The 24,323-nt window shown below is 66.7% G+C and overlaps 1 protein-coding gene and 1 long non-coding RNA gene across 6 annotated transcripts; one reads left to right on the top strand and one right to left on the bottom strand.

The window, feature by feature from the left end:
* Positions 1-130: 130 nt before the first annotated feature.
* On the top strand, positions 131-6,629 carry LOC111090925. 4 transcript variants are annotated; one of them, XR_005373290.1, is made up of 4 exons: positions 131-506; positions 590-714; positions 2,605-3,674; positions 3,862-6,629. It is a non-coding gene; the product is annotated as an uncharacterized LOC111090925 (long non-coding RNA). The 4 variants fall into 4 exon arrangements; XR_005373288.1 differs by having other exon boundaries at positions 131-714; positions 2,605-2,938; positions 3,051-3,674; XR_005373289.1 differs by having other exon boundaries at positions 131-714; positions 3,862-4,195; positions 4,605-6,629.
* On the bottom strand, positions 6,620-23,350 carry EPS8L2 (EPS8 like 2). 2 transcript variants are annotated; one of them, XM_038562964.1, is made up of 21 exons: positions 23,227-23,350; positions 20,853-20,970; positions 20,714-20,769; positions 19,934-19,998; positions 13,863-14,024; positions 13,290-13,439; positions 13,139-13,218; positions 12,911-13,053; positions 12,730-12,800; positions 12,439-12,565; positions 12,171-12,259; positions 11,848-11,922; positions 11,515-11,663; positions 11,305-11,425; positions 11,072-11,190; positions 9,968-10,073; positions 9,157-9,270; positions 8,888-8,960; positions 8,595-8,775; positions 7,659-7,791; positions 6,620-7,574 (listed from the first exon to the last, which is right to left on the bottom strand). In XM_038562964.1, exons 2-21 carry the CDS (start codon positions 20,894-20,896, stop codon positions 7,491-7,493), a joined length of 2,142 nt encoding a protein of 713 aa, XP_038418892.1. In that variant the 5' UTR covers positions 20,897-20,970; positions 23,227-23,350; the 3' UTR covers positions 6,620-7,490. The 2 variants fall into 2 exon arrangements, with proteins under 2 accessions (XP_038418892.1, XP_038418893.1); XM_038562965.1 differs by lacking the exon at positions 23,227-23,350 and having other exon boundaries at positions 19,934-19,993; positions 20,853-20,936.
* Positions 23,351-24,323: the final 973 nt, after the last annotated feature.

The raw sequence follows: 24,323 nt of genomic DNA, 5'->3' as shown, positions 1-24,323 counted from the left end.
GTATGTATTGTGGGTATTTTCTCTATGTCTGTGGCTTACCTTTGCATTTTCTTTTCTTTCTTTTTTTAAGATTTTATTTATTCATGAGAGACGTGGAGAGACAGAGGCAGAGACACAAGCAGAGGGAGAAGCAGGCTCCTCACAGGCAGCCCGACACAGGACTCGATCCCAGAACCCCAGGGTCACACCCTGAGCCCAAGGCAGACGTTCAACCGCTGAGCCACCCAGGGGCCCCGCCTTTTCATTTTCTTAACAGCAGGGCCAGACCCAGGAGATGGGAGTGCATGGGCTGCCCAGGCACCCACAGAGCGGTCGCTGCTCACTCCCTCTCTGCTTTTCCCCCCACGTGTGCCCCACGTGTGGCCAGGCAGGGGCAGGGAATGGGAGGCTCCCGGGAAGGACTGGCTTGTTTGCCTGCAGAGACCCTGACCTGCTGACCTTGTGCTGACACTCGCCCTCCCTTGACCAAGGCCAGCAAGGGCTCGGCATGTTTTCAATTCTACGGGGTGAGGACAGAGGATGCGTGTGCGCATCCACACACAGCAGGCAGTTCTCTGGAGGCAGGAACTTCATGGACCCTTTTTTGCAGATGCAGAGACAGTGGCACTGAGTCAGCAAGAGGGGAGCCCAGAAGGACCCGTAGGTCGCTGTGTTGCCACACGGATGCTCCAACACAAGCCCGGACAGTAGCTCTGAAGGGCCAGGGTTCGCAATGTAAGTTCAAGGGGAGGAGGTGAAGGGTTGAACCAAAGCCTCAGGGTTACAGGAGAGGATGAGCAGAGGAGCTTTGGGGTCTGGGGACAGGATCTGGAGGCCTGCTGGCAGCTCTGACCCCATCCAGGTGGGCTGGGGTGGGGGCCGGGGGCCAGCACCTGTGCCTCAGCCTGTCCCCGCTCAGCTCCTTCCCAGGACACTCCCGAGAGCTGACCCAGGAGGCCCAGGCAGTAGAAGGCAAGAACCGCGCCCCCCCCCCAGGACCCCTTGCATGGGCTGCAGGAACCTGGTGGCACCTCCACCCGCGCGCCTGGGGCAGTGAGCCCTGGGGACAGGTCAGGCTGGGTCGTAAGCAAGCGGCTGCCCTAGGGAGCTCCAGCCGCCCCATAGGCCTTGGAGGCAGCGGAGGACAGGGTCCGTAGAACCTGGCATTCATAGGAGGGCTTCCGGGCCTGTTGCCTGCCAGACCACGACATCCCGTGGCCCGGCCGGGCCTGCAGTACCACCCGCGAGCCCCAGGCTGCACGTTTGAAGGCAGCGACACAGTGGCAGGAAACGAGATAAACGGCCAAATACCAGGAGCACTGGGCGGGCTGCCCACGCAGTTGCAGGACAGAGCTCTGTGCATGTCTGTGTCATGCACCTCCTGCAGAGCTTCCCCAAGGCCCTTCCTTCCCCAAGAGCCAAGCTCCTCCTGGTGCTGAGAAGGACAGGGCCGATCCTGCCCCGGGGTTGGGACACGCAAGCGTGTGGGACAGAGGTCTCGGCCTGTGCAGACTGGGGGCAGGCATCCCGGCGGCCTGGGGTCCGGAGAGGCCACGCAGGCCACTGCACACTGTGCAGCCCTCCACAGGGGCTCCACCCGAGCCGGCAGGGCTTGCAGCACGGGGACCGGGGGGCGAGAGAGCTTAGGTTTTAAAGGGTCTCTCTGGGCCTTGCGTGGTGTCACACTGAGGAGCACGGGTGGAAGCTGGAGGGGGTGCGGAGACCCCCTGGGAAGGGCAGGGACAGTGACCAGAGGGTGGCCGTGGGGTGTTGGTGGGTCTGCTGTGGGTGGGGAGCCCAGAGCTGAGCAGCAGGGGATCTAGAGGCCGGGGCGCAGGTGTGAGGTTGGCCTGGACAGGCACCGGGTGTGGGAGGATAGGATGTCGGGTCCGCTGGGTCGGCAGGGGAGGAGCTGCCTGGGGGAGGACAGCCAGACACCCCGGGGTGGGAGGAGGAAGCCCAGGGCCTTGGGTGTGGCCTCCTGTCGGGGCCTGGCTGCCGTGGAGGGTGAAGGGGGATGAGGAGGCGTCTGTGCACAGGCCCAGGGGCTGCAGTGAAGGGAGCCGGCAGGTGGGGCAGAGAGCAGGCAGCGCCTTTGTGGCTGGTGGCAGGACAGGAGGAGGGCCCGGCCAGCCTGGTCCTTGGGGGGACAAGGCCTGCAGGGGAGGCCTTGGCCACTAGGCAGGACCTCAAGGCTGCTGGGCAGCACACACAGGTGGGGCAGGCAGGCAGACCGCTGGCACACAGGGGGAGGCTCATGACCCCTTCACTTCTGCAGGGGCCAAGAGGCCGAGGGACCATGGGGAGGAGGCCGGGGGGACATGAGGCTCCCCGACCTCCAGCGCCCCCGGGCAGGTGTGGGAGCGGGGAGGGTGGGTTTAGCCAGGATCGGGTTAGGCCTGGGCGGTGTGACAGGCCAGCGAGGACACTGCGGTGGGGACAGGAGCTGAGCCGGGGGAGGAGGGGCTTGTGGAGTGAGCAGGTGAGGCTGGAGGCCTTGGGGTGGGGGTGACCTGCTGAGGCGGGTCACGTAGCCACCGTCCCCGGCCACCACGGGGAGAACGGAGGCAAAGGAAGTAGTGACAAGACACGTAAACTTGCTCATAGCTGACGGCCCGTTGACAGGTCCCTGCCACCTGCCTCCAGGGACTCAGCGGCGTCCCTGTGAATACTGGGCCAAGGACAAGGCAACCTCAGCTCACCTGAGCCTGAGCTCCGGGACCCTCTGACTCTGATCTCGACACGGGGCTTGAGCTCACGACCCTGAGATCATGACCTGAGCCAAAATCAGGGGTCAGATGCTCAACACATGGAGCCCCCCCATGCCCCAGGTCTTCCCTGACCTACGAAAATCCTTCATCTGTGCGACCCCCCAGCATACGCTGTCGGCCTGGAGCCTCCAGACACGGGGCACTGCTGTGCCTCTGAGGGGCCCGCGACTCTCAGGGTTTACTGGACGGTAAGTGACCCTTCAGGGTCCCGGGAAGCTCGCCTCCAAGTTCCCTAGAGACGAACACTGTCCCTGGCCCTCTCCCAACTCCCACGCGTCTAACCAGGCCCCCGGGCCCCAGGGCGGCTCCTCCTGCCCACGGGGCCTGTCTCCCGCCTTCAGTAAAACTGAAGACGTCTGAAGAACTCTTTCTTGGCCATCGGCCCCTGAACCCCAACACCTCACGTCAGCCGTAGCAACCGAGGAGACCCACCCTCAGGTCCCCCGTGGCTGCTCCAGAAACCCCCCTGGGCAGAGCGGCTTCAAGCAACAACATTGCTCCGTTCCTGTAGGTCAAGTTCCAATAAGAAGAAGCGAGTCCGGGGAATCACATCACAATTTAAAGCTCCGGGCAGGGCGGCCCCGCTGGGAGTTGGGGGGGCCCTGGGGTCCAAGGAAGGGAGCTGAGGGCCCATGGGACGGGTGTGCGGGGAGGTCCACGGGGCCTGCGTGCTGAGCCCTTTTCACAGCGGCGACCGCCCCGAGCGTGGCCCAGGCCCAGGGTAGGACATCACAGCCGAGCGGCCGTCCTGCGTGGAAGGGGAGTGAGCTCCCAGCCGCCACACTTGCTCTGGAGGGGGATCTGCGGGCAGAGGCAGGTCTTTATGCCCTGCGGGTGTGCCTGGGACTGTGGCTGTGACGGGGCCACAGGCGGAGGGAGCCACGGATGACGGTAACCGGCCCCGGAACCTGCGGCCCCTGGCAGGTACTGGGAAGGCGCCGCGGCACCGTCCCTCAGGGATTCTGGGTCTTCCTCACAAGTCAACGCCCTCGCGAGCAGCCCTCATCCCCACTGCCCCCACCCCGAGGTGTACAGTCCCTTGCCCCCACGACCCCAGGCCGGCAGGGAGCAGCTCCTCCTGCTTTAGTAAAACATCTGTGTTGCACCGCAGATGCCTCCAGGACTCCGGGCCGTGGACTCTGGACCCCACGAAGTTTACCAACATCCCCAAACTACATCAGCTGGCCGGGAAGTAATGCATGGTCGGGGGTTGGGGACCGTGCTCACGAAGGCCCTGAGTGGCCTTCAGGACGGGTCATTCCAGGTTGGCACCAGTCCGGTCTCGCAACGACGGCCAGTGACCACTTGGGATCACTCCCGGGGCCGTCAGGAGGCGCCGCCGCTACAGGGAGGGGGAGACCGGGGGCAGGCTGGGCTGGTTCCCAGGTCCTGGCGCCCCAGCCGCTGCGGGTGGCCGGCCATCTCCGACGCTTCCTGTCTGGCAGGTGACCCATCACACCGTGTCTGCCTCCACCTTCCCACGACACTGTCCCGCGTGTGTCCGGGGCCCCAACTACAAGGACACCAGTCATGTCGCATGGAGGCCCAGCCTCGTGACCCCATCTTGTATGGATCTGGGGGTGGGTGGACACCGTTCAACCTCCACCATGCTTGGGTCTCGTTAGGAAGCTCGCTGGAGCTCAGGGCCCCCAGAGGATCCTGGAGCGCCCACAGGACAGCGGCCCCCAGGCCTGCGGCCGGCTGCTGCCCATGCGTCGGGCTCCGGCTCCCCGGGCCGCTGGCCTGCTACATCCCTAACGTCGATAAGCCACACTCATCAGCTCATTTTGAAGTTTTGCACAGAAAATTTTTCTTCAACTTTATCACAAAGGTGCTCCCCACATTCTGTTCCAGAAACTTGCTCCTTCTCCCCTTGCGGGAACGGTCTCAGGCTCCCGGGATTCGGGCCCGTCCGCGGTGAGGTCGGAGGAGCCTCTCCCGACACGGAGCCTCTCTCTCAGTGCCGCCTGTCCCGTGAGCCCTGTCTGCACCGGGGTCACCCCCGCCAACCACCAATGGCTCCAGGTGACCCTCTGGTCTCTAGTCTGTTTCTGGCGGCTGGACACAGGTGTGAGGGACGCCTCCCCACGCGACTTCCTTGCCCTGACCTCGAGGCAAATCAAGCATTTCGCAAAAGCTCAACAGAAAGGACAAAGAAAAGCCTCTTCATAGAGCAACCCCTCTGCGGCCTGGCCGCCCAAGTGGGAGAGGGCGGAGGGACCCCACGGGCCAGGACAGGGCCACAAAGACGGGCCTGTCCCCAGGACAGTCGGGCCCTGTTTGTGGGGATGTTTGCTGGCAGCACAGCTGGGCTCGGACGCTGGGTGGGCGGCTCAGCACCCCCAGGCTCCCGGCTCCCCGCAACCTGAGACCCTCTGCGTCCCCACTGCCCCTGGGCTGGCCGCACGGAGCCGTGCATGCAGGTGACTGGTTAGGGACACAAATCAAGCCAAACTACACTCGAGGCCAGGTCCTCCCCTGCTCCGGGCAGGTGGCCCGGCCCCTCTGTGCCTTGTTCTTCACGCAAGCCCGCTTTCTGGGCACCGGGCCCCCGGGGATGCCCAGGAGGGTGGGGCTCAGTCATCCCCCACTCTGGCGGCCTTGGACCGCGATGCCCTGAGGACAGAGAGCAAGGTGACTCCTCACACCTACCCTGTGGCTGTGTGACTCACTTGCATCCCAGAAGTGGTGGGGAAGCCCTCCCAGGAGCCCAGAGGCCCCGCAGGCTGGTGGGCCTGGAGCCTCTCGGGCGCAGGGCTGCAGGGGGCTAGGGAGCCGGGGCCTGGGGTCGTGGAGATGAGGCCCCCCACAAGCTGTCCAGGAAGCAGAGGGGACAGAGAGCGATGGGGCAGGCGGTGGTCTGTGGACAGTGGGCAGAGGGAGTGAGAGGCGTGCAAGGAAACAGGTGTAGGTCCTGGGGCTCCCGAGAGGTAAGCGACTCAGCCAGAAGCTAGTGACCCCAAAGCCCAGGCCATCCTGGCGAAGGCAGGGCCAACCTTGGTCTCCCAGCCTGGGGCTTGGGGAGGACCTTCCTCTCCTGGGGAGAGAAGGCCATGGTGGTCAAGGCTGGGAGGTGGCCAGAGGGCACGACACACCCAGCTCCCCCTGACCGAGCCCTGCTGGATGGACTGCCCCCACGTGGTCGGGGCTCTGAGGCCTGGGGCTGGGCCAGGCTCAGGGGCCACCAGCTGACAGACGGCCCTGTCCACCCCCAACCCCCAAGGCACAGCCTTGCACTGAGTGCCCCGTGGTTGCCCCTGCCGGTCACACGGAGACCCCAGGAATGAGCCCCCCACAGAGCCTCAGCCAGGGTTGGTCCACGGGCTGCTGGGGGGCGGTGGGGGACACAGATCAACAGGCCCGGTCTGGCCCAGGGCCTCCGGGCACCACAGCGCAGAGCCGCCAGCAGAGGGTGCCAGAGGCCTCCACCAAGGGTGGAGGGGGCAGGGCGGGCACTGGTGGTTCGGGGACCTGGGGGTGCAAGTGCAGCCCACCGTGCTGGGAGACCCCTCCACTCCCGCCCCATAGCTGACCACCCACCCCGTCCCAAGTTGGTTAACACCCTTCTCCCGGGCACCTCCCTCAGCGTGGGGCTAGGCCTCAGCTTGGCCTCTCAGACTCAAGGCCTCCACCCCTCCGGGGGCGCCCTGAGGTCCCCCTCCCATCTGGAGTTACAGGCCTTGGGCCTTCTGGACATCTGACCTGGGAGAACCACAGCACGCAGAGTGCGCAGGGCGCCCCGGCCCCTCACCCCCTGGGAATATCCACTGGGGTACACATGGGCACCCCCACTGGAGTCGGGGGTACGTGGCCTCACTTGGAATGTCCACAGCCAGCCCATCCCCAGCTCCAGGAGACAGACGCGTGGCTGCTAGGATACTTAATTGGTTTAATGACACGGCCTTTGAACCTTGGTCAGCTGTCATCTCGGTGTCACCTGCAGAGGCCGGGGCTCCAACACTCACCCACCACCCACACAGTACATAGGGCCAGCCGGGCCTTAGACCTGTTGGGGGAATGCCTCCCTCGGGCTCTGCCTTGGGGGTGGGGTGGGGGCTAAGGCCATACTTGAGTGAGGGTATGTCCAGTCCATCCTGGCTCCTTGCGAGGGCGGTGGGAGTAGAGCATGCACCCCACCCGGTGGAGCCTGGAGCCCCCACAGGACACCCTTGAGGAGTAGTGCGCTGGGGGGTGCTATGGGCAGTATCGGGGACAAGGCCCAGCTCAGAGTCCAGGGGAGCTGAGCCTGCTGCCCGGCCCGAGGTGGGGACGTGCAGGTGCGTGTAGAAGTAGCAGCCATGGGGGTGAGGTTTGGGGCCAGGGTCACCAGGGCCGGGAGGAACCCCCAGGTGGATGAGGAGCCTAGAGGATAAGTCCTGCCCACCTCCTGGGAGTTCTGTGGCCCCAGGGCGAGGTGTCATGAAAGCCAGGAAGGGGCTGGGCGGGCTGGACAAGCCACAGCTCTGGTTTCAGGGGCAGGTGCATGAAGGGCCTGCATCTCCAAGTGGCTAATTTGGCGCAGGTGGCCTGGGGCAGGCGGATGAGCACGGCCTGAGGCCCTGCTGAGCCCCAGGACCCACCATGCGCCATGAGGCCAGAGGCCGCCCCCAGCCCGCCACCGCCACCGTGTCCATGGTCCAGAACATACACACATACAAAAATAATACTCCGTGCACTGGGACCGGGCACCTCCTCAGGTGCGTCTCCCCCGCCGCAGGTGTGCTGGACCCGGGGCCGAGTCTAGCTGTCGTCCTCCACCCTCCTCTGGTTCTTGGAATGAAACTTGCTCATGAGCTCCTCCAGCTCCGACCCACCTTGCTGCTCCTGCGGGGAGGGCGCCTCAGTCCAGGGGGCCGGGGGCCAGAGAGGAGGGGGCAGGGGGCGTAGGGGGCGGCGCGGCCGGCTCACCTCCAGGACCGCCTTCTGCACGGTGAGCTGGCTGTACACGCGGATGCCCTCCTCTCCGCACACCTTCTTCAGCTCGTCCTTGTTGAGCGAGAAGAGCTGCGGGCCCGTCAGGATGCCCAGGTTCTCCACGATCCTGGGGGCGGGGCCGGCGGGAGTGAGGGTGGGGCCCCGGTGCACCCTGCCCCGCCCCCTGCCCGGTACGCTCCGCCCCCCACCCCTGCCCCACCCCCTGCCCAGTGCGCTCCTGCCCCGCCCCTGCCAGTAGCCACGCCCCCTACCCCGTAGCCCCGCCCCTGTCCGGTCCGCTCCGCCCCTGCCCCGTAGCCCCGCCCCTGTCCGGTCTCCCCCTGCCCAGGACGCCCCGCCCCCGCCAGGTGTCCCCCGCCCCCTGCCAGGTGCGCTCTCGCCCCGCCCGCTGCCCGGCGCGCCCCGCCCCTGCCCGGTACGCTCCGCCCCCCCACTCCTGTCCCACCCCCTGCCCGGCGCGCCCCGCCCCCTGCCCGGTGCGCCCCGCCCCTGTCCGTTCCGCTCCGCCTCTGCCCCGTACGCCCCAACCCCTGCCAGGTGTCCCCCGCCTCCTGCCAGGTGCGCTCCCGCCGCGCCCGCTGCCCCCCCGCCCCGCCTCCTGCCCGGCGCGCCCCGCCCCTGCCCGGTACGCTCCGCCCCTGCCCCGTACGCCCCGCCGCTGCCCGGTGCGCCCCGCCCCTACCCCGTACGCCCCAACCCCTGCCAGGTGTCCCCCGCCCCCTGCCAGGTGCGCTCCCGCCCCGCCCGCTCCCCCCGCCCCGCCCCCTGCCCGGTGCGCCCCGCCCCTGTCCGGTCCGCTCGTCCTCTGCCCCGTCCGCCCCGCCCCTGCCAGGTGCGCTCCCGCCCCGCCCGCTGCCCGGTGCACACCCCCCCCCCCGCCCCCCCCCCCCCCCCCCCCCCCGCTCTCACCGGGCGCTGAAGGCCTTGGCCTCCAGCCAGGCGCGGACCTCTGCGGGCCCGGACTCGTAGGTGAGCGGCAGGCCCACGGGCTGGCTGCGCTCCACGCGGAAGTTCCGCTGCGGCTGCGTCCTGATGTGGCTGATCCTCCTGATGAGCTCGTCGTTGACCTCGTCCATGTGGTGGATCAACTCTGCGGGCGGCGCCCCGCGCTCAGCCCCGCCCCAGCCGCCCCGACCCTCCGCCCGCCGCCTCCCCCCGGGCTCAGCCCCGGTGCCCACGTCCCCGGCCGCAGCGCCCCTCACCGTCTTTGTCCCCCGCGAAGCTCCGGGGCAGCTTGTGAGTGGGGCTGGAGGGACCCCAGTATTTCAGACCGGCCTGCGGGGCGGGGGTGGGGAGAGGGGAGCGGGTGGGGGCGCCGTCGGCTTCGGCTCCTCCTCCCTCCGCGCCCCTCCCCGGGCCGGCCCGCTGCCCCACCCCGCCCCCAGGGAGCATTCTGGGCTCGGGGCTCTGCACCCGCCCCTCCCCCTCTGTGCCCCACCCCCCTCCGCAGAGCGCTCGCTCCTCCGCTCACCTGATCCAGGGGGGCGTCCTCCAGCCGAGTCTCGTCCAGGATGTTGCAGGGCACGTAGCCCGCCTGGCCGCTGCGATTGCGAAGCTTCCACCACTGGTGGTCATCCTCCAGCACCTGCGGGCCGCCCCTCCGTCACCCCCGCTCACGGCACCCTGCTATGGGCGCCAGCGCGCGGGGGGTGGGGGCCCCCTTTACAGGGGCCACAGACGGTTACAGGCATTTCCTCCAAGGCGGCGCCTCCCCCAGCCCCGTGGGGCAGTCCCAAGTCCCCCCAGGAGCCCCTGTCCTGCCAGCGCCTCCCACCTCCCCCACCTGGCCTCAGCAGCAGCCTGAGCGGGGCCCTCTGGCCTTTGCACATAGACCACCCCCCAGGCCGCCCCACTTTCTGTCCTCGGGTGGATGGCCTGGATTCAGGGCTGACACCGAACAGACGGTGTCTCAAGGGGGCCCCTGGGTGCCTGTGAACCCTTGTGAGCCCTGGGTGCCTGTGAGCCCTGGCTGAGAGCTGGAGGGTCCCCCGCTCAGAGAAGGCCCCTCCTGCAGCCGAGCCCAGCCCAGCCCAGCCCAGAAGGCCTAGCTCAGCCCAGCCCAGGGGCCCTGCGCCCCCTCTGAGATCCCCGAGACGGGGAGGCCCCTGCACCCCGCGGTGCTGTGGGGGGGCTGTGGCCCCAGACTGGAGCCCAGGGTCGGGGGTCCGGGACAGGGTCTGGACAGGCAAGCCAGCGACGGGCTCCTGGCCCCTGCCCCCCCACCCCGGCCCCGCCTGCCCTATGCCCCTGAACAGCCGCCTCCAGCCCCTGGCCCTGCTCACCTCCAGGACCTCGTCCTTGAGCACTGACAGCTCGTTGGCGTTGCGGGCCGTGAAGTCATAGAGGATCCTGACATACTTGGCCATGGCTGGCGCGGGTGCGTAGCCCCTGCGTGGAACAGGAGGCTGAGGCCCGGGCGGGTGGGGAGCGGCTTCCCAGGTGCGAGCTCCTCCTCCAGCGCTCAGGGCGCCGAGGAGAGGCTGCGCGTCAGCCGGGAATGGAAACTGTGACAGCCCCAGAGCGCCTGGGGCCCCTGCACAGAGGTGGGGGCCATGCGGGCGGGGGTGGCCCAGGGGCCTGTGGGCACAGCCAGGCCTGCCCGGCCAGGGCTGTCTCAGGGGAGGCCAGGCCCCGCCCCCGGGACCCAGCGCCAGGCTAGCTCCCGGGAAATGACGGGGTCACCGCCATCCCCACAAGGGAGGAGGAGAGGCCACAGGCGGCACCCGGGCGCCCGTGGGGGCTGCCCATGAGCCTCAGGGGCATGGCGTGGGGGCCCAGCCAGCGCAGGGCAGGCCTGTGCTGCACCCAGGCTGGGCTGTCCTCTCCCGGCCAGTCCGGCCCCGGTCATCAGGGCAGCTCCTCGCTCAGCCACAGGCCTTGGGGACCCCACCCAGGGGAGGCGGCTGAGGCCTAAGTGGCCAGAGCCAGGACTGGCCGGGACGGACCGGCCGGGGGCTCGAGGTCAAGGGACGAAACTGTTTCTTCAAGCGCGGCCCTAGGCGGGTCCCTGCATGAGGCCGGGCATGAGGCTGGCAGTGGGGGCGCTGCGAGGGGGGCACCTGTTGAAGACGCAGATTTCAGCCCCCTCCCCTCCTGAAACTGAATCCTGGGCGATCGGGGCGGGGACAGGGATTGGCGAGGTTTAGGAAACTTGTAACCATGACTGAACAACACACAGCAGAAGACACAGAAGGAGACGATATATTCGGGTCCTGATTTATAAGTGGCTTTTGGCATTTTCTCTTCAGTTTTATATTATAAAGTCAGAACGAAAACCCGGTTCTTGTTTGGAAAAATGCTTTTTTGAGCGCCGTGAACGAGGCGCTGGCTGCCACCTGGTGGCAGCACACTTGTATCCAAGGCTCCGTGTTTCTGGGGGAACTTACCTGTGAGCCTGCGGGGAGCTGACTGCGGGGGGGATGTCTCCCGGAGGTGGACATGTGGGCTCAGATACCAGGTTGTGTTTGGGGGAGCTTCGAAAGGATAGCCGGTTTGCTGGGATCAGCTGTGGGAAGAAAGGACCGCGGGGCTTGGCGGGGGAGGGCGGGCTCGAGAGGGGCGGTGAGAGCAGGGACATGGGGGGGGCAGGGAGGAGGGCTGGGGCGGTGGGGGCACTGACCTCGTTCTCCGGGGCCTCCACTTCCCAGGGAGCGTCCTGCAGCACGTCCAGGGGTGGCTCCCAGCCGCTGTGGAACTTGGGCACGTACAGGGGCACCAGGGGCTCCCGCGGCCACTCAAAGCTGGAGATGGGGGGCCCTGGGGTGAGCATGCGCACCGCCTGGCAGGGGACCCCCATCCTGGCCCTCCCTGCCTTGTCCTGCTCCCGCACCGAGGACGAGTCCATGTCTCCCCGAGAGACTCCCACAGCATCGTCTCCTTGGGGACCAGGTGGCCTCGCAGGAAGCCCACGGCATCGCGGGAAAGCAGGGGGCTGGTGACGGAGCGGGCGATGTCTGGGCCCCCACAGGTGCTGATGATCTGGGGACAGTGGGGTTCAGAGGAGGCCCTGCCCACCAGACCCCAGGCCCAGCCGCCTCCTGGCAACACCACAGGCCGGCCTCACTCGCCACCTGGCCTCCAGGCCCCAGCTGCCTGCCCAGGGTGGGCCTCGGCCTCCCCAACCTCCACCCAGGGGCGAGCCTCCCCGGGGCCCTCCAGGCACCAGGTCCAGAGGTCCGAAGAGGAAGTGCACGAGTTCTGCAGCGCTGGGGTTCTGGATGTGCTTCTGCAGCTTGGCCTGGGGGGGGCACACGGGGTGGGGATGGTGCTGGGGATCTGGGGATGGGGGGCAGGAGGGACGCCAGAAACCCCAGTGTTGGTGCAGAGGGACAGACGGGGTGGGGATGGTGCTGGGATGGGGGGCAGGAGGGACCCCGGACCCCCCAGTGTTGGTGCAGAGGGACAGACGGGGTGGGGATGGTGCTGGGATGGGGGACAGGGACCCCGGATCGGCGCAGAGGGACTGGGAGGGGCTTGTGCACTCACGAGAAGGTTGATAGCCAGCTTGATCTTCTGAAAACAGTCGACAAACTGGGCCTCGGAGGGGGGCCGTGCCCGCAGCGTGAGGACCCCCTCTGGAATGCGGGGCCATGAGCTGGCCGGCCGTCACCGTCACCGGCCTCGCCCTCAGCAGCCCACCTCCTCAGACTGGACCTCCTGCAGCTCAGCGGCCCCCTCCCCGCCTCCCATCCCCCTGCCGGTCCCTCCCTCCCCCCCCATCCCCGCCAGTCCCGTGGAGCGCCCCCCTCCGCACCTGCTGGCCCCTTCTTCCCCTTCTTCTTCCCTTTCTTGCGCTGGTTCAGCTGCTTGAAAGCCTCTGCCGCCTTCTGCAGCCGAGCCACGAACCACTCGATGTCGTCCAGGGCACAGTTGAGGATTTGCTGGGGGTCAGAGGGAGGCGGGGGTCAGCCTCAGGCACCCCCAGCGCTGCAGAGACAGCCCGGCCCACTGTCTCTTGTCCCTGGGTGCTGGCTGGGGGCTGGAGGGGCCCCCCCGTGGGGCCCGGAGGTGGGGGCGCCACCCACCCCCCCGCCCCAAGACCCACCGTTTCCTTTTCTATCTTCTGGGCCAGCAGGGCTCGGGGCTCCTCATCCTGCGACTCCCGACGGCGGAAGCCTGACGGCAGAGGCAGAGACAGTGCTAGTGAGGAGCCGCCCCTCCCCCTCCCCCTCCCCCCGCCACCTCCGAATGTGGCCCCAGCCTGGGTCCACCATCCACCAGCAAACCTGGCTCACTGAGCGGCATCGGCGGGCCCACCCGGTTCTTGCTGGTTGGGGAGTCACTGCCGTAGCGCTGGAAGGGGATGGGGGCCGGGTCCTTGGGGGGGGGCAGGACCGACTGCCGCTGCCGGATCTTCTCCTGGTGGCCCCTGGACCGGGCAGGGGGAGGCCGGCTCAGCCTGGCCCCGCCCCCCACCCCCAGCCCGCAGCTGCCCCCCCACCCCCCACGCCTACTTCAGGGTCTGTGGCCGCATCTTCTTCCCTTGACGGCAGTCGGCCAGCGCGCTCTCGATGTCCTCATGCACCAGGTCCGCCTGGGAGGGGACACTGGGGCTCAGGCTGGCCCAGGCCCATGCCCCCCAGCCAGGCCCCGGCCCCTCCTCACCTCCACCTCGTCGCAGTAGAAGAAGTGGATGTCAGGTTTGCTCTGCTCCGAGTCCTGGCACACGAGCAGCAGCACCGAGGGGTAGCGCAGCTGGTTCAGCACCGTCTGGCTGTGCCGCACGGTGGGCAGCGGGAAGTTCTCCAGCTCCTCCTGGGGGACAGGGGGCTCGATGTGGGCGGGGCCGCGGCAGACAGGGGTACTGACCGGGCTCGCAGCCACGGGGCCACCTGGGCGGAGGGCACGACTTGCCAGCCAGCCCTGGGGTGTGCAGTGGACACAGACGCACACAGGGCTGCGGCCCGGTGGCAGACGCAGACCTAGACCCGGCCGGGCGTGGCTGCAGCCATGGCCACGCAGCCCTGGATGTGGCCCTGCCTCGGAGCAGACGAGCCCTTGCCCGGGGTGGACCGGTGTGTGTTGTGACGTGGCTCCGCTGGCTCCTCAGCCCGGGCAGTGCTCCCTGCCCTGCCTGCCCTCTGCCCTCCTCTGCCTGTCCCGCCCCCGCACAGAGGCCCAGCCAGCATCGGGGTCACTGTCCCCGGCTGCCCTCGCTGCCCTGCTGCTCGGGCACACCTGGGACTCTATGTCCAGCAGCCGCAGCGACTGATCGTTGACCTGCAGCAGCATCTCCTGCGTCCACACTTTCTCCTTGGAGCTCAGCTGCACCAGTTTCCGGATGGCGTCATCCACGGACACGATGGCCTCACTCTTGTCCATGATGAACGTGGCCAGGTGCTGGGAGCGGGCAGGTGAGCACTCTGAGGAGCCCTCCTGGCGCCCAGGATCCTGGGGGCCTGAGGGGCCGTGGCCAACCTCGGGAGCCAGGGAGGGGGGACGGCCCCTACCGCGGGGGTCTGAAGAAACACAGCCCCATCCCGGGGGAAGCCCTGTGCTCTGCCTTGACGGGTGCTGTGGGGGCCATGGGCATGCCCTGGTGAAACCTCTGGCTGCCCGTCCCAAACCATCCGTCACCCCACCTCCTGTCCTGTGCTGGACTCCAGGGGCGCTGGCATCCCTGGTCCCCCCGAGACCCGGCGCCGGCTTGCCATGGGGCCTCTGCGCGGCGAGAACCCGGTGTGCGACCCCACTCGTGCCGGCTCTCTCCTGCCACGGGGCTCCGCTCGGACCTGCTCTCCCTGCTCAGTTGCAGCAGCCCTCTCACCCCCTGGCCTGCCTTGGTCTCAAGGATCATGATCTGACACGACACTTCTCTGTTTAATCTCCTGGCTGCCGGGTTCGCTACTGCCTCCCTCGTGCCCGGGACGGTGCCTGGCGCACGGCAGGCCCTCGGCGAAGATGCGGGATGAGTGAGTGTCCGGAGCGTCACGTGTGCTGCTCGCGTGGGGTGAACCTCGGGGCCTGTGGCCAGCCCAGCCCTCCTTCTGGAACCTCCCTCCTTCCTCTGTCCCCAGGACTGGCTCAGGCTCCTCCTCCCTCCTGGCTCGTCCGTGTGTCCCACCGACCTTGGCCGAAGTCGGTCAACAGGCTAAGACAAGGGGATGAACCTGGTCTCATGCTCCAGGCGGACAAGCCGCAGCTGTAGCAGCGCTGGGAGAAGACGCTGGGCCATTTCTGACCTCAGAACAGCCTTCCTCCCCGGGAGACCTTGGGCGACGGAGAAAATCCAGACCCTCGCAAGAAAAGGCCAAAAAAAATCTGACCTAATGAAAAGTAAACATTTCTGCCTGGAAAAAAAAAAATACCGTGTACGAAGTAAAAAGAAAAAAAGAGTGAGACAGACACGCAGCAGATACGGTGGAGGCGAGTTTCCTTGACACAGAGACCGCCTTATGCAACGGCGGCTCCTCGTTCACGGCTCTGTTTTGTTCCGCGTGGCTGTGGGTACACAAGTGGCAAGTGGCAAGTACACGAAGGAGATCTGTGAACGCGTCCAAGGTGGGCACTGCAGGAAAACGTTGGCAAAGATCTGGCCGGAGAGCATCCCGGAGACTGAGCGTAACTAAGTCTAACACAGAAGGCCGGCGGCGGCCCCTTCGACGACAGGATTGCGGGGTGAAGCCGACTCCCCTGGCGCTGAGGGAGTCACGCCGGGTTCTCTCCCCTGTGCCCTGGCCGGGACGAGTGCCCGCGGGTCACGCCTGCAGGCTCGCTGCGGGGGGTGGGTGCCCGGGGGCAGCCTAGACACGCGCGCTCCCCCCACAGTTCAGGCACCCCCACTGCTCGGGGACAGACTGGGGCAGGAGGGGTCGGCCCGGCCTCGGCGCAGGGACGCGCCGCGGGGCACGGGGCGCACGGCAACGCCACCACGCCGCTGCCACCAAGCCTGCGGCAAGCCAGGGGTCCCTCCCCAGGGTGGAGAGCCCGCCAGGGGTGCTCTGGGCCATGGCGGGATTAGATTAGAAACCCGTAACAGGAAGATAACTCGCGGCCCCGCAAATAATGGGAAAGTGAGCAACCACAGTTCCACATCAACAGCCGACCGTCAGAGGTCGGGAGGGAAATGAGAAAATACTCAGAAAAAAAAAAAAAAAAAAAGAAAGAAAGAAAATACCCAGAGACAAATGAAAACAAAAACACACACATCGGGATCCCTGGGTGGCGCAGCGGTTTGGCGCCTGCCTTTGGCCCAGGGCGCGATCCTGGAGACCCGGGATCGAATCCCACGTCAGGCTCCCGGTGCATGGAGCCTGTTTCCCCCTCCTCCTGTGTCTCTGCCTCTTTCTCTCTCTCTATGTCTATCATGAATAAATAAATAAATCTTTAAAAAAAAAAAACACACACACATCGTCGTTGTCGCGACCTGGGGAGGACAGGGGGCACGGCAAGCAGCCACGGCAGGGCCAGAGTTTGTGGCTGTAAATGGTCACCTGAACAAAGACCGGGTCAAAGGGGTCGCGGGGAAATCAGAAAATGTCCTGAACTGGATGACTACAAAGGTGTGTGCATGGGGCCCGGGGGGCGGGGGGGCGTCTGCCCTCAGCTCGGGTCACAATCCCGGGTCCTGGGATCGAGTCCGCATGGGGCTCCCCGGTCAGCGGGGAGCCTGCTTCTCCCTCTCCTCCCCTGCGCTCCCTGCTCGTGCTCTCTCCATCGCTCTCTCTCTCAAATAAGTAAATAAAATCTTTAAAAAACCCAACAAAACAAAAACGAACCCAAAACACTAAAGGAGTGCACATCAATCGTGCAGGATTTCGCTAAAGGAGTTTGTAATGCGAACTCTGACTTCTCAGTTAGGAAAGAAGGAATGTTTCCTGTCAGTGATCTACACATTTCCCATAAGAAACTAGAAAAAGGCAAATAAAACCCAGAGTAAGTGGAAGGAAAGAAGGTGAGAGCAGAAGCCAGCAAAGTACTAACCAGATAAACAATAGAGAAAAGTCACGGAAGCCCGAAGTTGGTTCTGAAAAAGTTAATGAAATTGATAATCCACTGCAAGATCGAGCAAGAAAAAAAAAAGAAAACACAAATCATCAATAACCAGACAAATAGAGGGGCCACCACGCATAAAAGTGAATTCACAGTCAAAAACCATCCGCAGAGAAAACCCCACGCTCACACGGCTTCCCAGGTGAGTCCTCGCAAGTATTTAAGGAAGGAATAAACAGGGTCTTTCACAAATTCTTTCTGAAAACCAAGGAGTAGGGAACTCTGTCCCGGGGTGTGATGAGGCCGCCGCAACTTCGCCCCCCAAATCTGTCGAGGCTTTACAGGAAAGAAAATGATAGACCGGCACCTCTCAGGACAGCAGTGCAAACAGGGGGGCAGGGCCCTAGCAAGCTGGCCCACCGACACGTGGGGAAGATCCCCGAACGAGCAGCGTTCCCCAGCACAGGGCGGGCCCCGCGCGAGAAGACTGAGTGGACGGCCGGGGCGGTCATCCCCGAGGTGCGAGGAGGCACCGACTGACGTAACGCCTTTCACACCAACACTGTCACGGAGGACGGAAGGAGCCTCCTGCGAGTGCACCGTACCCTCGGGCAGGGCAAAGCTCGCAGCCTGGGGCGCCGTGGGTGCCTCCTCCCGGGCATGCCGCTCTGCACCCCCCCACCCCGCCGTCCCAGGCGCCGGCCGGGCCCATGCGGCCCTGAGGTCCGGTGGCTCCAAATGAGGGTGATGCGCCCGATTGCGACAGCTCGTCGCCCATGTGGGAGATTCAGGGGACCTTTGGGCAAAGCACCCGGCAAACCAGTGAGCATCTCAGGATGCCCCGTCACCCTCCAGCCCGCCGCTCGGGGTGTCGGAAAGGCCCCAGGGGGAGGCCAGCGCCATGGACAGCAACGTCCCGGTCACCTGCCCAAGAGATGCCCGTGGCCTGCCCACCCTGGGGAAACCACCATGTCCGCGGGTGGGGAAGACGCCCGTTCATGTGGGGGTCCCTCGGCTTGCCTCAGTGCCAGTCAAAATCCTAGCAGGATGGGAGCCTGGTGGTGCTCAGCCGTTGAGCGTCCGCCTTTGGCTCAGGGCATGATCCTGGGGTCCCGGATCCAGTCCCTCATCTGGCTCCCTGCACAGAGCCTGCGTCTTCCTCTGCCTCTCTCTCTCTCTCTCTGTCTCTCATGAATAAATAAATAAAATGTTTTTTAAAAAATCCTAGCAGGCTCTTCAGGGGGCCAGAGGGGTGTTGAAATGTAAATGCAAGTCTAAGGAGCTCGGCATGGTGGAGAACATCTGAGAAGAAGCCATTTATGGGGCAGGACTCACCCTGCCTGGTTTCAAGCCCTGTAATAAAGCCAGAGGGAGGGGAAGGTCGCAGGACAGAGCAGGGACAGACCCACCCACGTTCCTCTCCCCACCTCTTGACAAAGGCACCAGGGCAATCGACGGGAGAAGGAAAGTCTTCTCAATGTCACTGCACGCTGCGACCGCGGACCATGAACCCCACGTGAGTCCCCCGCACAAACTGATCTCACGTGCATCATAGACCTAAATGTAAAAGCCTCAACTCAGAATTTCTAGAAGACACAGGAAGAGATCTTCAGAGCCGTGGGTCCCGCAATGACCACTCCCGGCCCCGCACAAAACTCCAACAAAACAACCCTAACCGCAGCTCAGAAAGTGGATGCGGTTGGACCCCAGCACGGTTGAACACAGCTATGCGTCCAAGCCAGGAAGCCGGGGTGGGTGGGTGGGGTCTCTGTGATCACGCAGCTGGCCAGCCGGCCTCCTGCCTCAGCGAGTTGCAAGTGTCCGCAGGGGCCAGGAAGCAGGGCCCCGCGGGGGTCCCCAGGCCCGGGCGCCTTGCAAGGCCATGTGCCCTGCAGCCCACGCTGTCGGAGGGCCTGTCCCACAAGTGTGTTTTCTTGGAATAAGGTCACGGAGCAGAACAGAGGTGTTGTGAACTATGTGGATTCAATTACGCGGGTGGGAGAGGGGGAGGCCCCAAAGCCACCCGCTCCAAGCTACAGGACGGAGCAGAGCTGCAGACGGCGCGGCGGGGACGCCCCGTGTCGCTAGGAACCCATGTCCCCGTGGCGTCCTGACCGCGGCGGCAGCGACACCAGCCTGGAGCAGAGCTGCACACCCTCCCCTCTGCTGGATGCTCACTTAGCAAAGGAACCAGCCCCAACTCTCAGCAGCCCTCCACTGCCGGGGCGCCTCCCGCATCCGGAGGGGCAGGCACGCCCGTGGATCAGCAACGAGGGCCCCGGGCCAGGGTCTTCCCACAGACTCGCCTGGACCAACGTCTGGAAGGGCGAAGGTCCCCCAGCCCCGAGACGGGGGGCGGAACTGCCTGGGAAGCAAGGGGACCCAGCCGACTCGTCCCCACTGGTGCCCCGCCCCAGACCCTGAGGCAGCAGCCTGGCACCAGGGCACCCACCCAGCACAGCCTGATTCAGGAGCCCAGGGACCTCCAGTGTCTCCGTGGACCTGTTGTGGAGACCAGGAACCTGAGGCGCACAAAGCACTGACTTGTCTGCCTCTGCGGGTGTGGCCGGTTCCATGGGGAGGAAGTCCTCATCTTCCTGATCCTGGTCCTTCCTGGTCCAGGCCCCCCCTTCCTGGTCCAGTCCCCCCCTTCCTGACCCAGGGCTCCTCCTTCCTGACCCAGGGCTCCCCCTTCCTGACCCAGGGCCTCCCCTTCCTGACCCAGGGCTCCTCCTTCCTGACCCAGGGCTCCCCCTTCCTGACCCATGGCCTCCCATTCCTGACCCAAAGCTCCCCCTTCCTGGTCCAGGGCCCCCCTGCCTTCGTCCTCGGCCCTTCCTAGCCCTGTTGTCCTGTAGGCTGGGACAGTGGTCAAGAACCAGGAAGGTCATTTAAAAACATGCTTCCTGAGATCTGAGTGTGAGTGGAGGCTGACCCAGGATGAAGAGCCCCTGAGCTGGCCGCTGGCCAAGGGCGGCTGGGCGGTACAGCCGCTCCCCGAGTCCATCCACACTGGCCACCCGAGGTTTACCTGCAGGAGGCGTGTCTGGGTCCCACCTTTTCCCTCCAAAGCCAGATCCTTGTTTGGGGCCAGGATGACAGCTTCCCGCCCACAAGGTTCCCATCAAGTGCTGCCGGACAGCACCCGAGCCTTGTCCTTGCCTCCTATGGCCCCCGGACTGTGGGCATCCCAGGGTCGGACAGGTGTGGGGCAGGCCCTGGCTCTGGCCGCCTGCTGTGGGGGTCATGTCTCCCCATGCCTCAGTTTCTCCCTCTGCCCGGGGACCCGAGGGGTGCTCCTTGGGAGCTGGCCTTACCTGGACGTGGTACTGGGAGGTCTCATGCATGATGATGTTGGAGTTGGAGTACTTCTTCCTCTGTTCTGAGCAGGGAGTCACCAGTCAGTCACCCCAGGGGGGCAGGACCCGCAGCCCTGAGTCCAGGTGGCACTGGACCCCCGGTTGGGCCACAGGGAGGGCGAGCGGAGGGGTGCCGCCGCCAGAAAGGACTCGAGGGTGTGGAATACGAGCGAGGGCCCTTTGTGGGCCGACGGCAAGCCTCCCTCCACCGCCAGGAGGCCCCGAGGAAGGACCCCCAGCTCGGAGCAGTGCGGGGGTCTGTGCCCGAGGGGTTGCGAGACGCTGAGCAGCTCTTCCCGCAGAGGCCCCCTGCCCAGCTGCCCGGGAAGGGTCCATCCAGGGCTTCCCCCCACGGCAAGCGCCGCCAGCTGACGTCTCCCGGCCCCTCGGGCCCCTCCTGGACGGGGCGCCGAGTCCAAAGGCACAAACGTGTGTCTGGGGGGGCGGACCAGGCCCCCCCAGCAGTGCCTGGACTCAGCGCAGCCTGGGCCCTGCCCCTCGGGCTATCCGGTTGCAGTGAGCGGGGCGGCCGAATCAATATTGATGGTCCCTGAATTATTAGTAAAGTCCTCTCTCCTTACGGGGAGGGAGGGAGGCGGGGACCGAGCAGCTGCTTCTCCGTGAGGGTCTGGGGCCCCTCTGGGCACCGAGGGCTGGCCTGCGTCCCTGCGGGGCCTGGCACAGCCTGGGGGAGGGGAGGCGGCCAGACCCCGGCGCCCATCCTTGAGCCTCACTCACCGAACAGGTCCTTGGCACTCATCTTGGTCACACCGTCAGACCGGCCCAGGCTGCCGCTGCAGGGGAGGGGCTGGTGAGGGCGAGGCCCACACCGCACCCCTCCCTGGGGACTGCCCAGCGCGTGGGGGTGGGGACTCACTTGGCAGCACCGGGGCAGCAGCTCACAGACCCCAGCTGGCTCATGGCGTCTTTGGTGGTGGCCGGTGACGAAGGGGAGCCTCGTGGCCTGAGTCCAGGGCCTAGAGCCCGGCCCCCACCTGAGTGGACAGGGCAGCCGAGCTGATGCCTCCCCGGGGCCTGGTCGGTGGCTTCCCTGCTCCCAGGGCAGGACCTCGTCTCGGCTTCCTCCCAGCCCAGACCTAGAGGCTGCAGCCCTGCCGTCCTGGACAGACTGCCCCAGGGCTTGGGCACGGTGTCCTCGGGAAGCAGACACAGCAGGACCTCCCAGCCCACGTCCCCCATCTCACCCCAGGCCCTCGGGCTTCCACAGGGAACCCCAGGCTGTGCCGGTGGAGGAGCCCCTCTCCCAGGCTGCCTGGGGTGGGCCTGCAAGGACAGTGTCCTGGGGGCTCAGAAAGGGGACCAGGGAGATGCCACACGTGTTCAAGGGTCCTGAGGCAGGTGGGAGCCAATACGAGAGGAAGGTAGCCCAGGACGAGACTGGACCCGGGATGGGGTCAGGGGGCAGGCAGCAGGGGGCAGGTGTGGCCTTGGAGACCCAGAGCCCAGAACAAAGTCTGGAGGGAGCACACCTCAGGGGGGTGAGCGGAGCCTGGCGCCCCCGAGCCAGACGAACACGTGCCCCCTGGGACCCCTGGCAGGGCTGTCCCTCAGTGGGGACCTCCGTACGTGGGGCCTGCCAGGGTGGGTGGTCACAGGCCGGGGGGGCTGGGCTCTGAGGGCAGGGAGCACCCCAGGACTTTCTGGTTTGACAGAGAGGGTTTTGAGGAGGCGTGAGGGGCCTGGGAGCTTCGGGTCACCCCTCCCATGTGTCACCGAGGGGCCCGGCTCTCTCGGGGTGGGTGGGAGTAGGGGCTTGGTCAGATTCCTCCGACCACGTAGCCGTGGAGAATGTCCGGAATGCCCATGACCTCAGCGAGTGAGCCGAGTGTTTGCTCACTGGGACTCCTGGCGGGCCGAGCCAAGGGCACGGGGCACATGTGTCCGGCACACGCACCTGGGCGAACCCCAGGCCTCGGGGCGCACGTAGACACACACTGGTTACGACCCCCCACCCCGTCCTCGGGGCCGCTCTCTGCAGGACCGGCCGGAGAGCTGAGGCCAGGTGCTGGCATCTGGGTCGGGGCACAGCCGGAGGAGGGGCCGCCACGGGCGCCTGGCTCCCGTCAGCTGACCGGGGCAGGGGAGCCCGCAGGCCCAGGGGTGGGAGCAGCCCGGGGCCCAGGCTGCCCTTTGGTTTCACTGTGGCCATTTTCCGGGTGCAAAGGGAGGGCCGAGCAGGGTGCCTGGTTGGGCAGCAGAGGAGGCCCCAGCAGGGCAGGGAGGGTGGAGGAACCAGCTCCAAGTTCAAATTCCAGCTCACAGCCAAGTGACCTTGGGGAGGAGTCAGCTGAAGGCCCAGAGGCAGCCGGGTGGAGCCCTGGAATGGGGGAACACCCCGGCCCTGGCGGTGCCCAAACCTGGTAGGTAAGGAGGGACAGGCGGGGAAGCCTGGGTGGGGCAGGGGTGGGCTCCAGGCGCGCTGGGGAGACTGGGCCAGGTGGAGGGCAGGCCACGGAGGCCCCGTCCTAGGCAGGAGGGGGGCCTGGGCCGCAGAGGCCGGGGCGGGGCGGGAGGGGGACTGGGAGGAGCAGTGCAGAGGTGGGGATGAGGGGCGCCAGGACCGCTCCTGCTGGGGCTGGCCCCACCCGGACCGGGGGCACCTGCGGGCCTGCCTGCCCTCCTGCCCTGCCGCCAGGGACGCCTCCATGCGTGGGCCCCCCAGGCCAGCCTGGCCCAGGGAAAAGGGACCCAGAGGAGCTTCAGCTCAGGCCCAGCAGCCCAGCTCGCAGCCTCCTCCGCCTTGAAACGCCCACACCCCTTGACCCCAGCCTGATGCTTCTGGCCCGGATTCTCTGTGGGCTGAAACAGCCAGGAAGTGCCCTCCTGCCCCCACCCGTGGGGAGCCACTGGCTCCCCTCAAGTGTTGGCCACAAAGGAAGCCCCAGCCTGTCCCGGGAAAGGGGGCTGGGGCCCTTGAGGGACATGGGAAACCCCCTTCCCACCCCGGTCCTGGAGGAAGGGGTTCTCTCCATGGAGCCCCAGGGCCGGGAGGCGGCCGGGGCCTTAGGTGCACCCAGGGCCGCCCCAGGACAGGCCGGGCATGCCAGGCCCCCACCCAGCTCCTGGCCACGGGTTCGGGGCGGCCCTGTCGCACCCCAGTGCCTCTGACGGCTGGGCCCATGGACTCCGGCCAGAGCCCCCAGTCTCGCGGCCAAGCCAGGAAACTGAGGCCAAGCCGGACTACAGGTCGGCAGGTGGGGGTGCGCTGGGTGGGGCCCCGGGACGCTCACCTGCTCCTGCGCCCGACGCCCGCGCCGCCCGTGGGCCCCTTGTCGGTGCGTCCGTCCGCCCGTCTGTCGGCTCCTCGCCTGGGCGCCCAGGCTCGGCAGCGGGAGGGACGCGCGGCTGGGCCGGGCCGGGGCGGGGCGCGAGGAGGAACCTGAGCGGCAGGTTAGAGACCAGAGCCGGCGGGCGCGGGGGGAGGGGCGGGGGCGCGGCATCCTGGCTCGGCCCCGCCCCGGGGCTCCCTGCGGACGGTCCCCAACAGCCGCCCGTCAAGGGGACGCGGATCGGGAGCCCCTCGCTGTGGGGCCGTATGGGGCGAGCGAGCAGGGTGAGGCTGGGACCCTCCTGGCGCAGAAGCCCCTCCTCAGCTGGCCCCTGGGGCCGGGGTCCTGGGGGTCAGGCTGCAGCGTGGGCGCGTGTCCAAGACCCTGCACCCCGACTGCCCCAAGCGGGAGACCCTGGTCTTTGTGCAGCCCCAGCTCCACTGCACGCGCTCTGGAGGCCTGGGCGCCATGGGGGGAGAGGACAAGGGAGGGGGGCTCCAGGCTGTGGCCCCTCCTGAGGCCCAGGCCTCACCTGTACCCGCCGCGTGGGGGCAGGTGTCCTTCCTCCTGGCCTGACTCCCCTGCCTCAGCCAGCTGGGCGGAATGAGATGAAGGGGCAGAGGCCTAGTCCCAGCAGTGCAGGGCACCCCCAGGTGGCAAGCGAGGACCCACAGGCTCTAGCTAGCGTTCCCGGGGTGCACCAGGGGGCGGGGTCCCAAGGGCAGCTGGCCGGGGCGGAGCACTTCCTGGGGATCCCCCTGGGGGGTTGGAGGCACGTTCTGCCCTGGTAGGTCACCAGCACCGCAGGGCAGCTCTCCCCACCTGCCCACCTGCTGAAGCACCACAGGTGAGCCTTCCTCTGGGGCCCAGCCCTGCCCCCCAGCCCTTGCGAGCCCCGGCTTCCTGGTTCTGTTCCCGATGCTGCTGAGCACCCACAAGGGAAGGCCAGGGCCTGCCCTCGTCCTTGCCGGAGCCTGAGCCTGGGAGGGCAAAAGGTGGGAAGGCACGCAGGGAGCAGATGAGGTGGGCACTACAGACTTCTGAAACTGAAGTGACTG

Source organism: Canis lupus, chromosome 18 (assembly GCF_011100685.1).
Source record: "Canis lupus familiaris isolate Mischka breed German Shepherd chromosome 18, alternate assembly UU_Cfam_GSD_1.0, whole genome shotgun sequence".
In the NCBI taxonomy this organism is placed as follows: domain Eukaryota; kingdom Metazoa; phylum Chordata; class Mammalia; order Carnivora; family Canidae; genus Canis; species Canis lupus.
The sequence above is the reverse complement of the archived record's forward strand: the minus strand, read 5'-3'. Positions and strand labels throughout refer to the sequence as shown.

Excerpts from the sequence above, each read along its gene's own strand:
- EPS8L2 (XM_038562964.1), bottom strand. The coding sequence starts at position 20,896 with ATGAGCCAGCTGGGGTCTGTGAGCTGCTGCCCCGGTGCTGCCAA. Across the intron at positions 9,271-9,967 it reads TCAAGGACGAGGTCCTGGAG|GTGCTGGAGGATGACCACCA; the intron begins GTGAGCAGGGCC and ends GGCGGCCCGCAG. Across the intron at positions 8,961-9,156 it reads AGGACGCCCCCCTGGATCAG|GCCGGTCTGAAATACTGGGG; the intron begins GTGAGCGGAGGA and ends CCCGCCCCGCAG.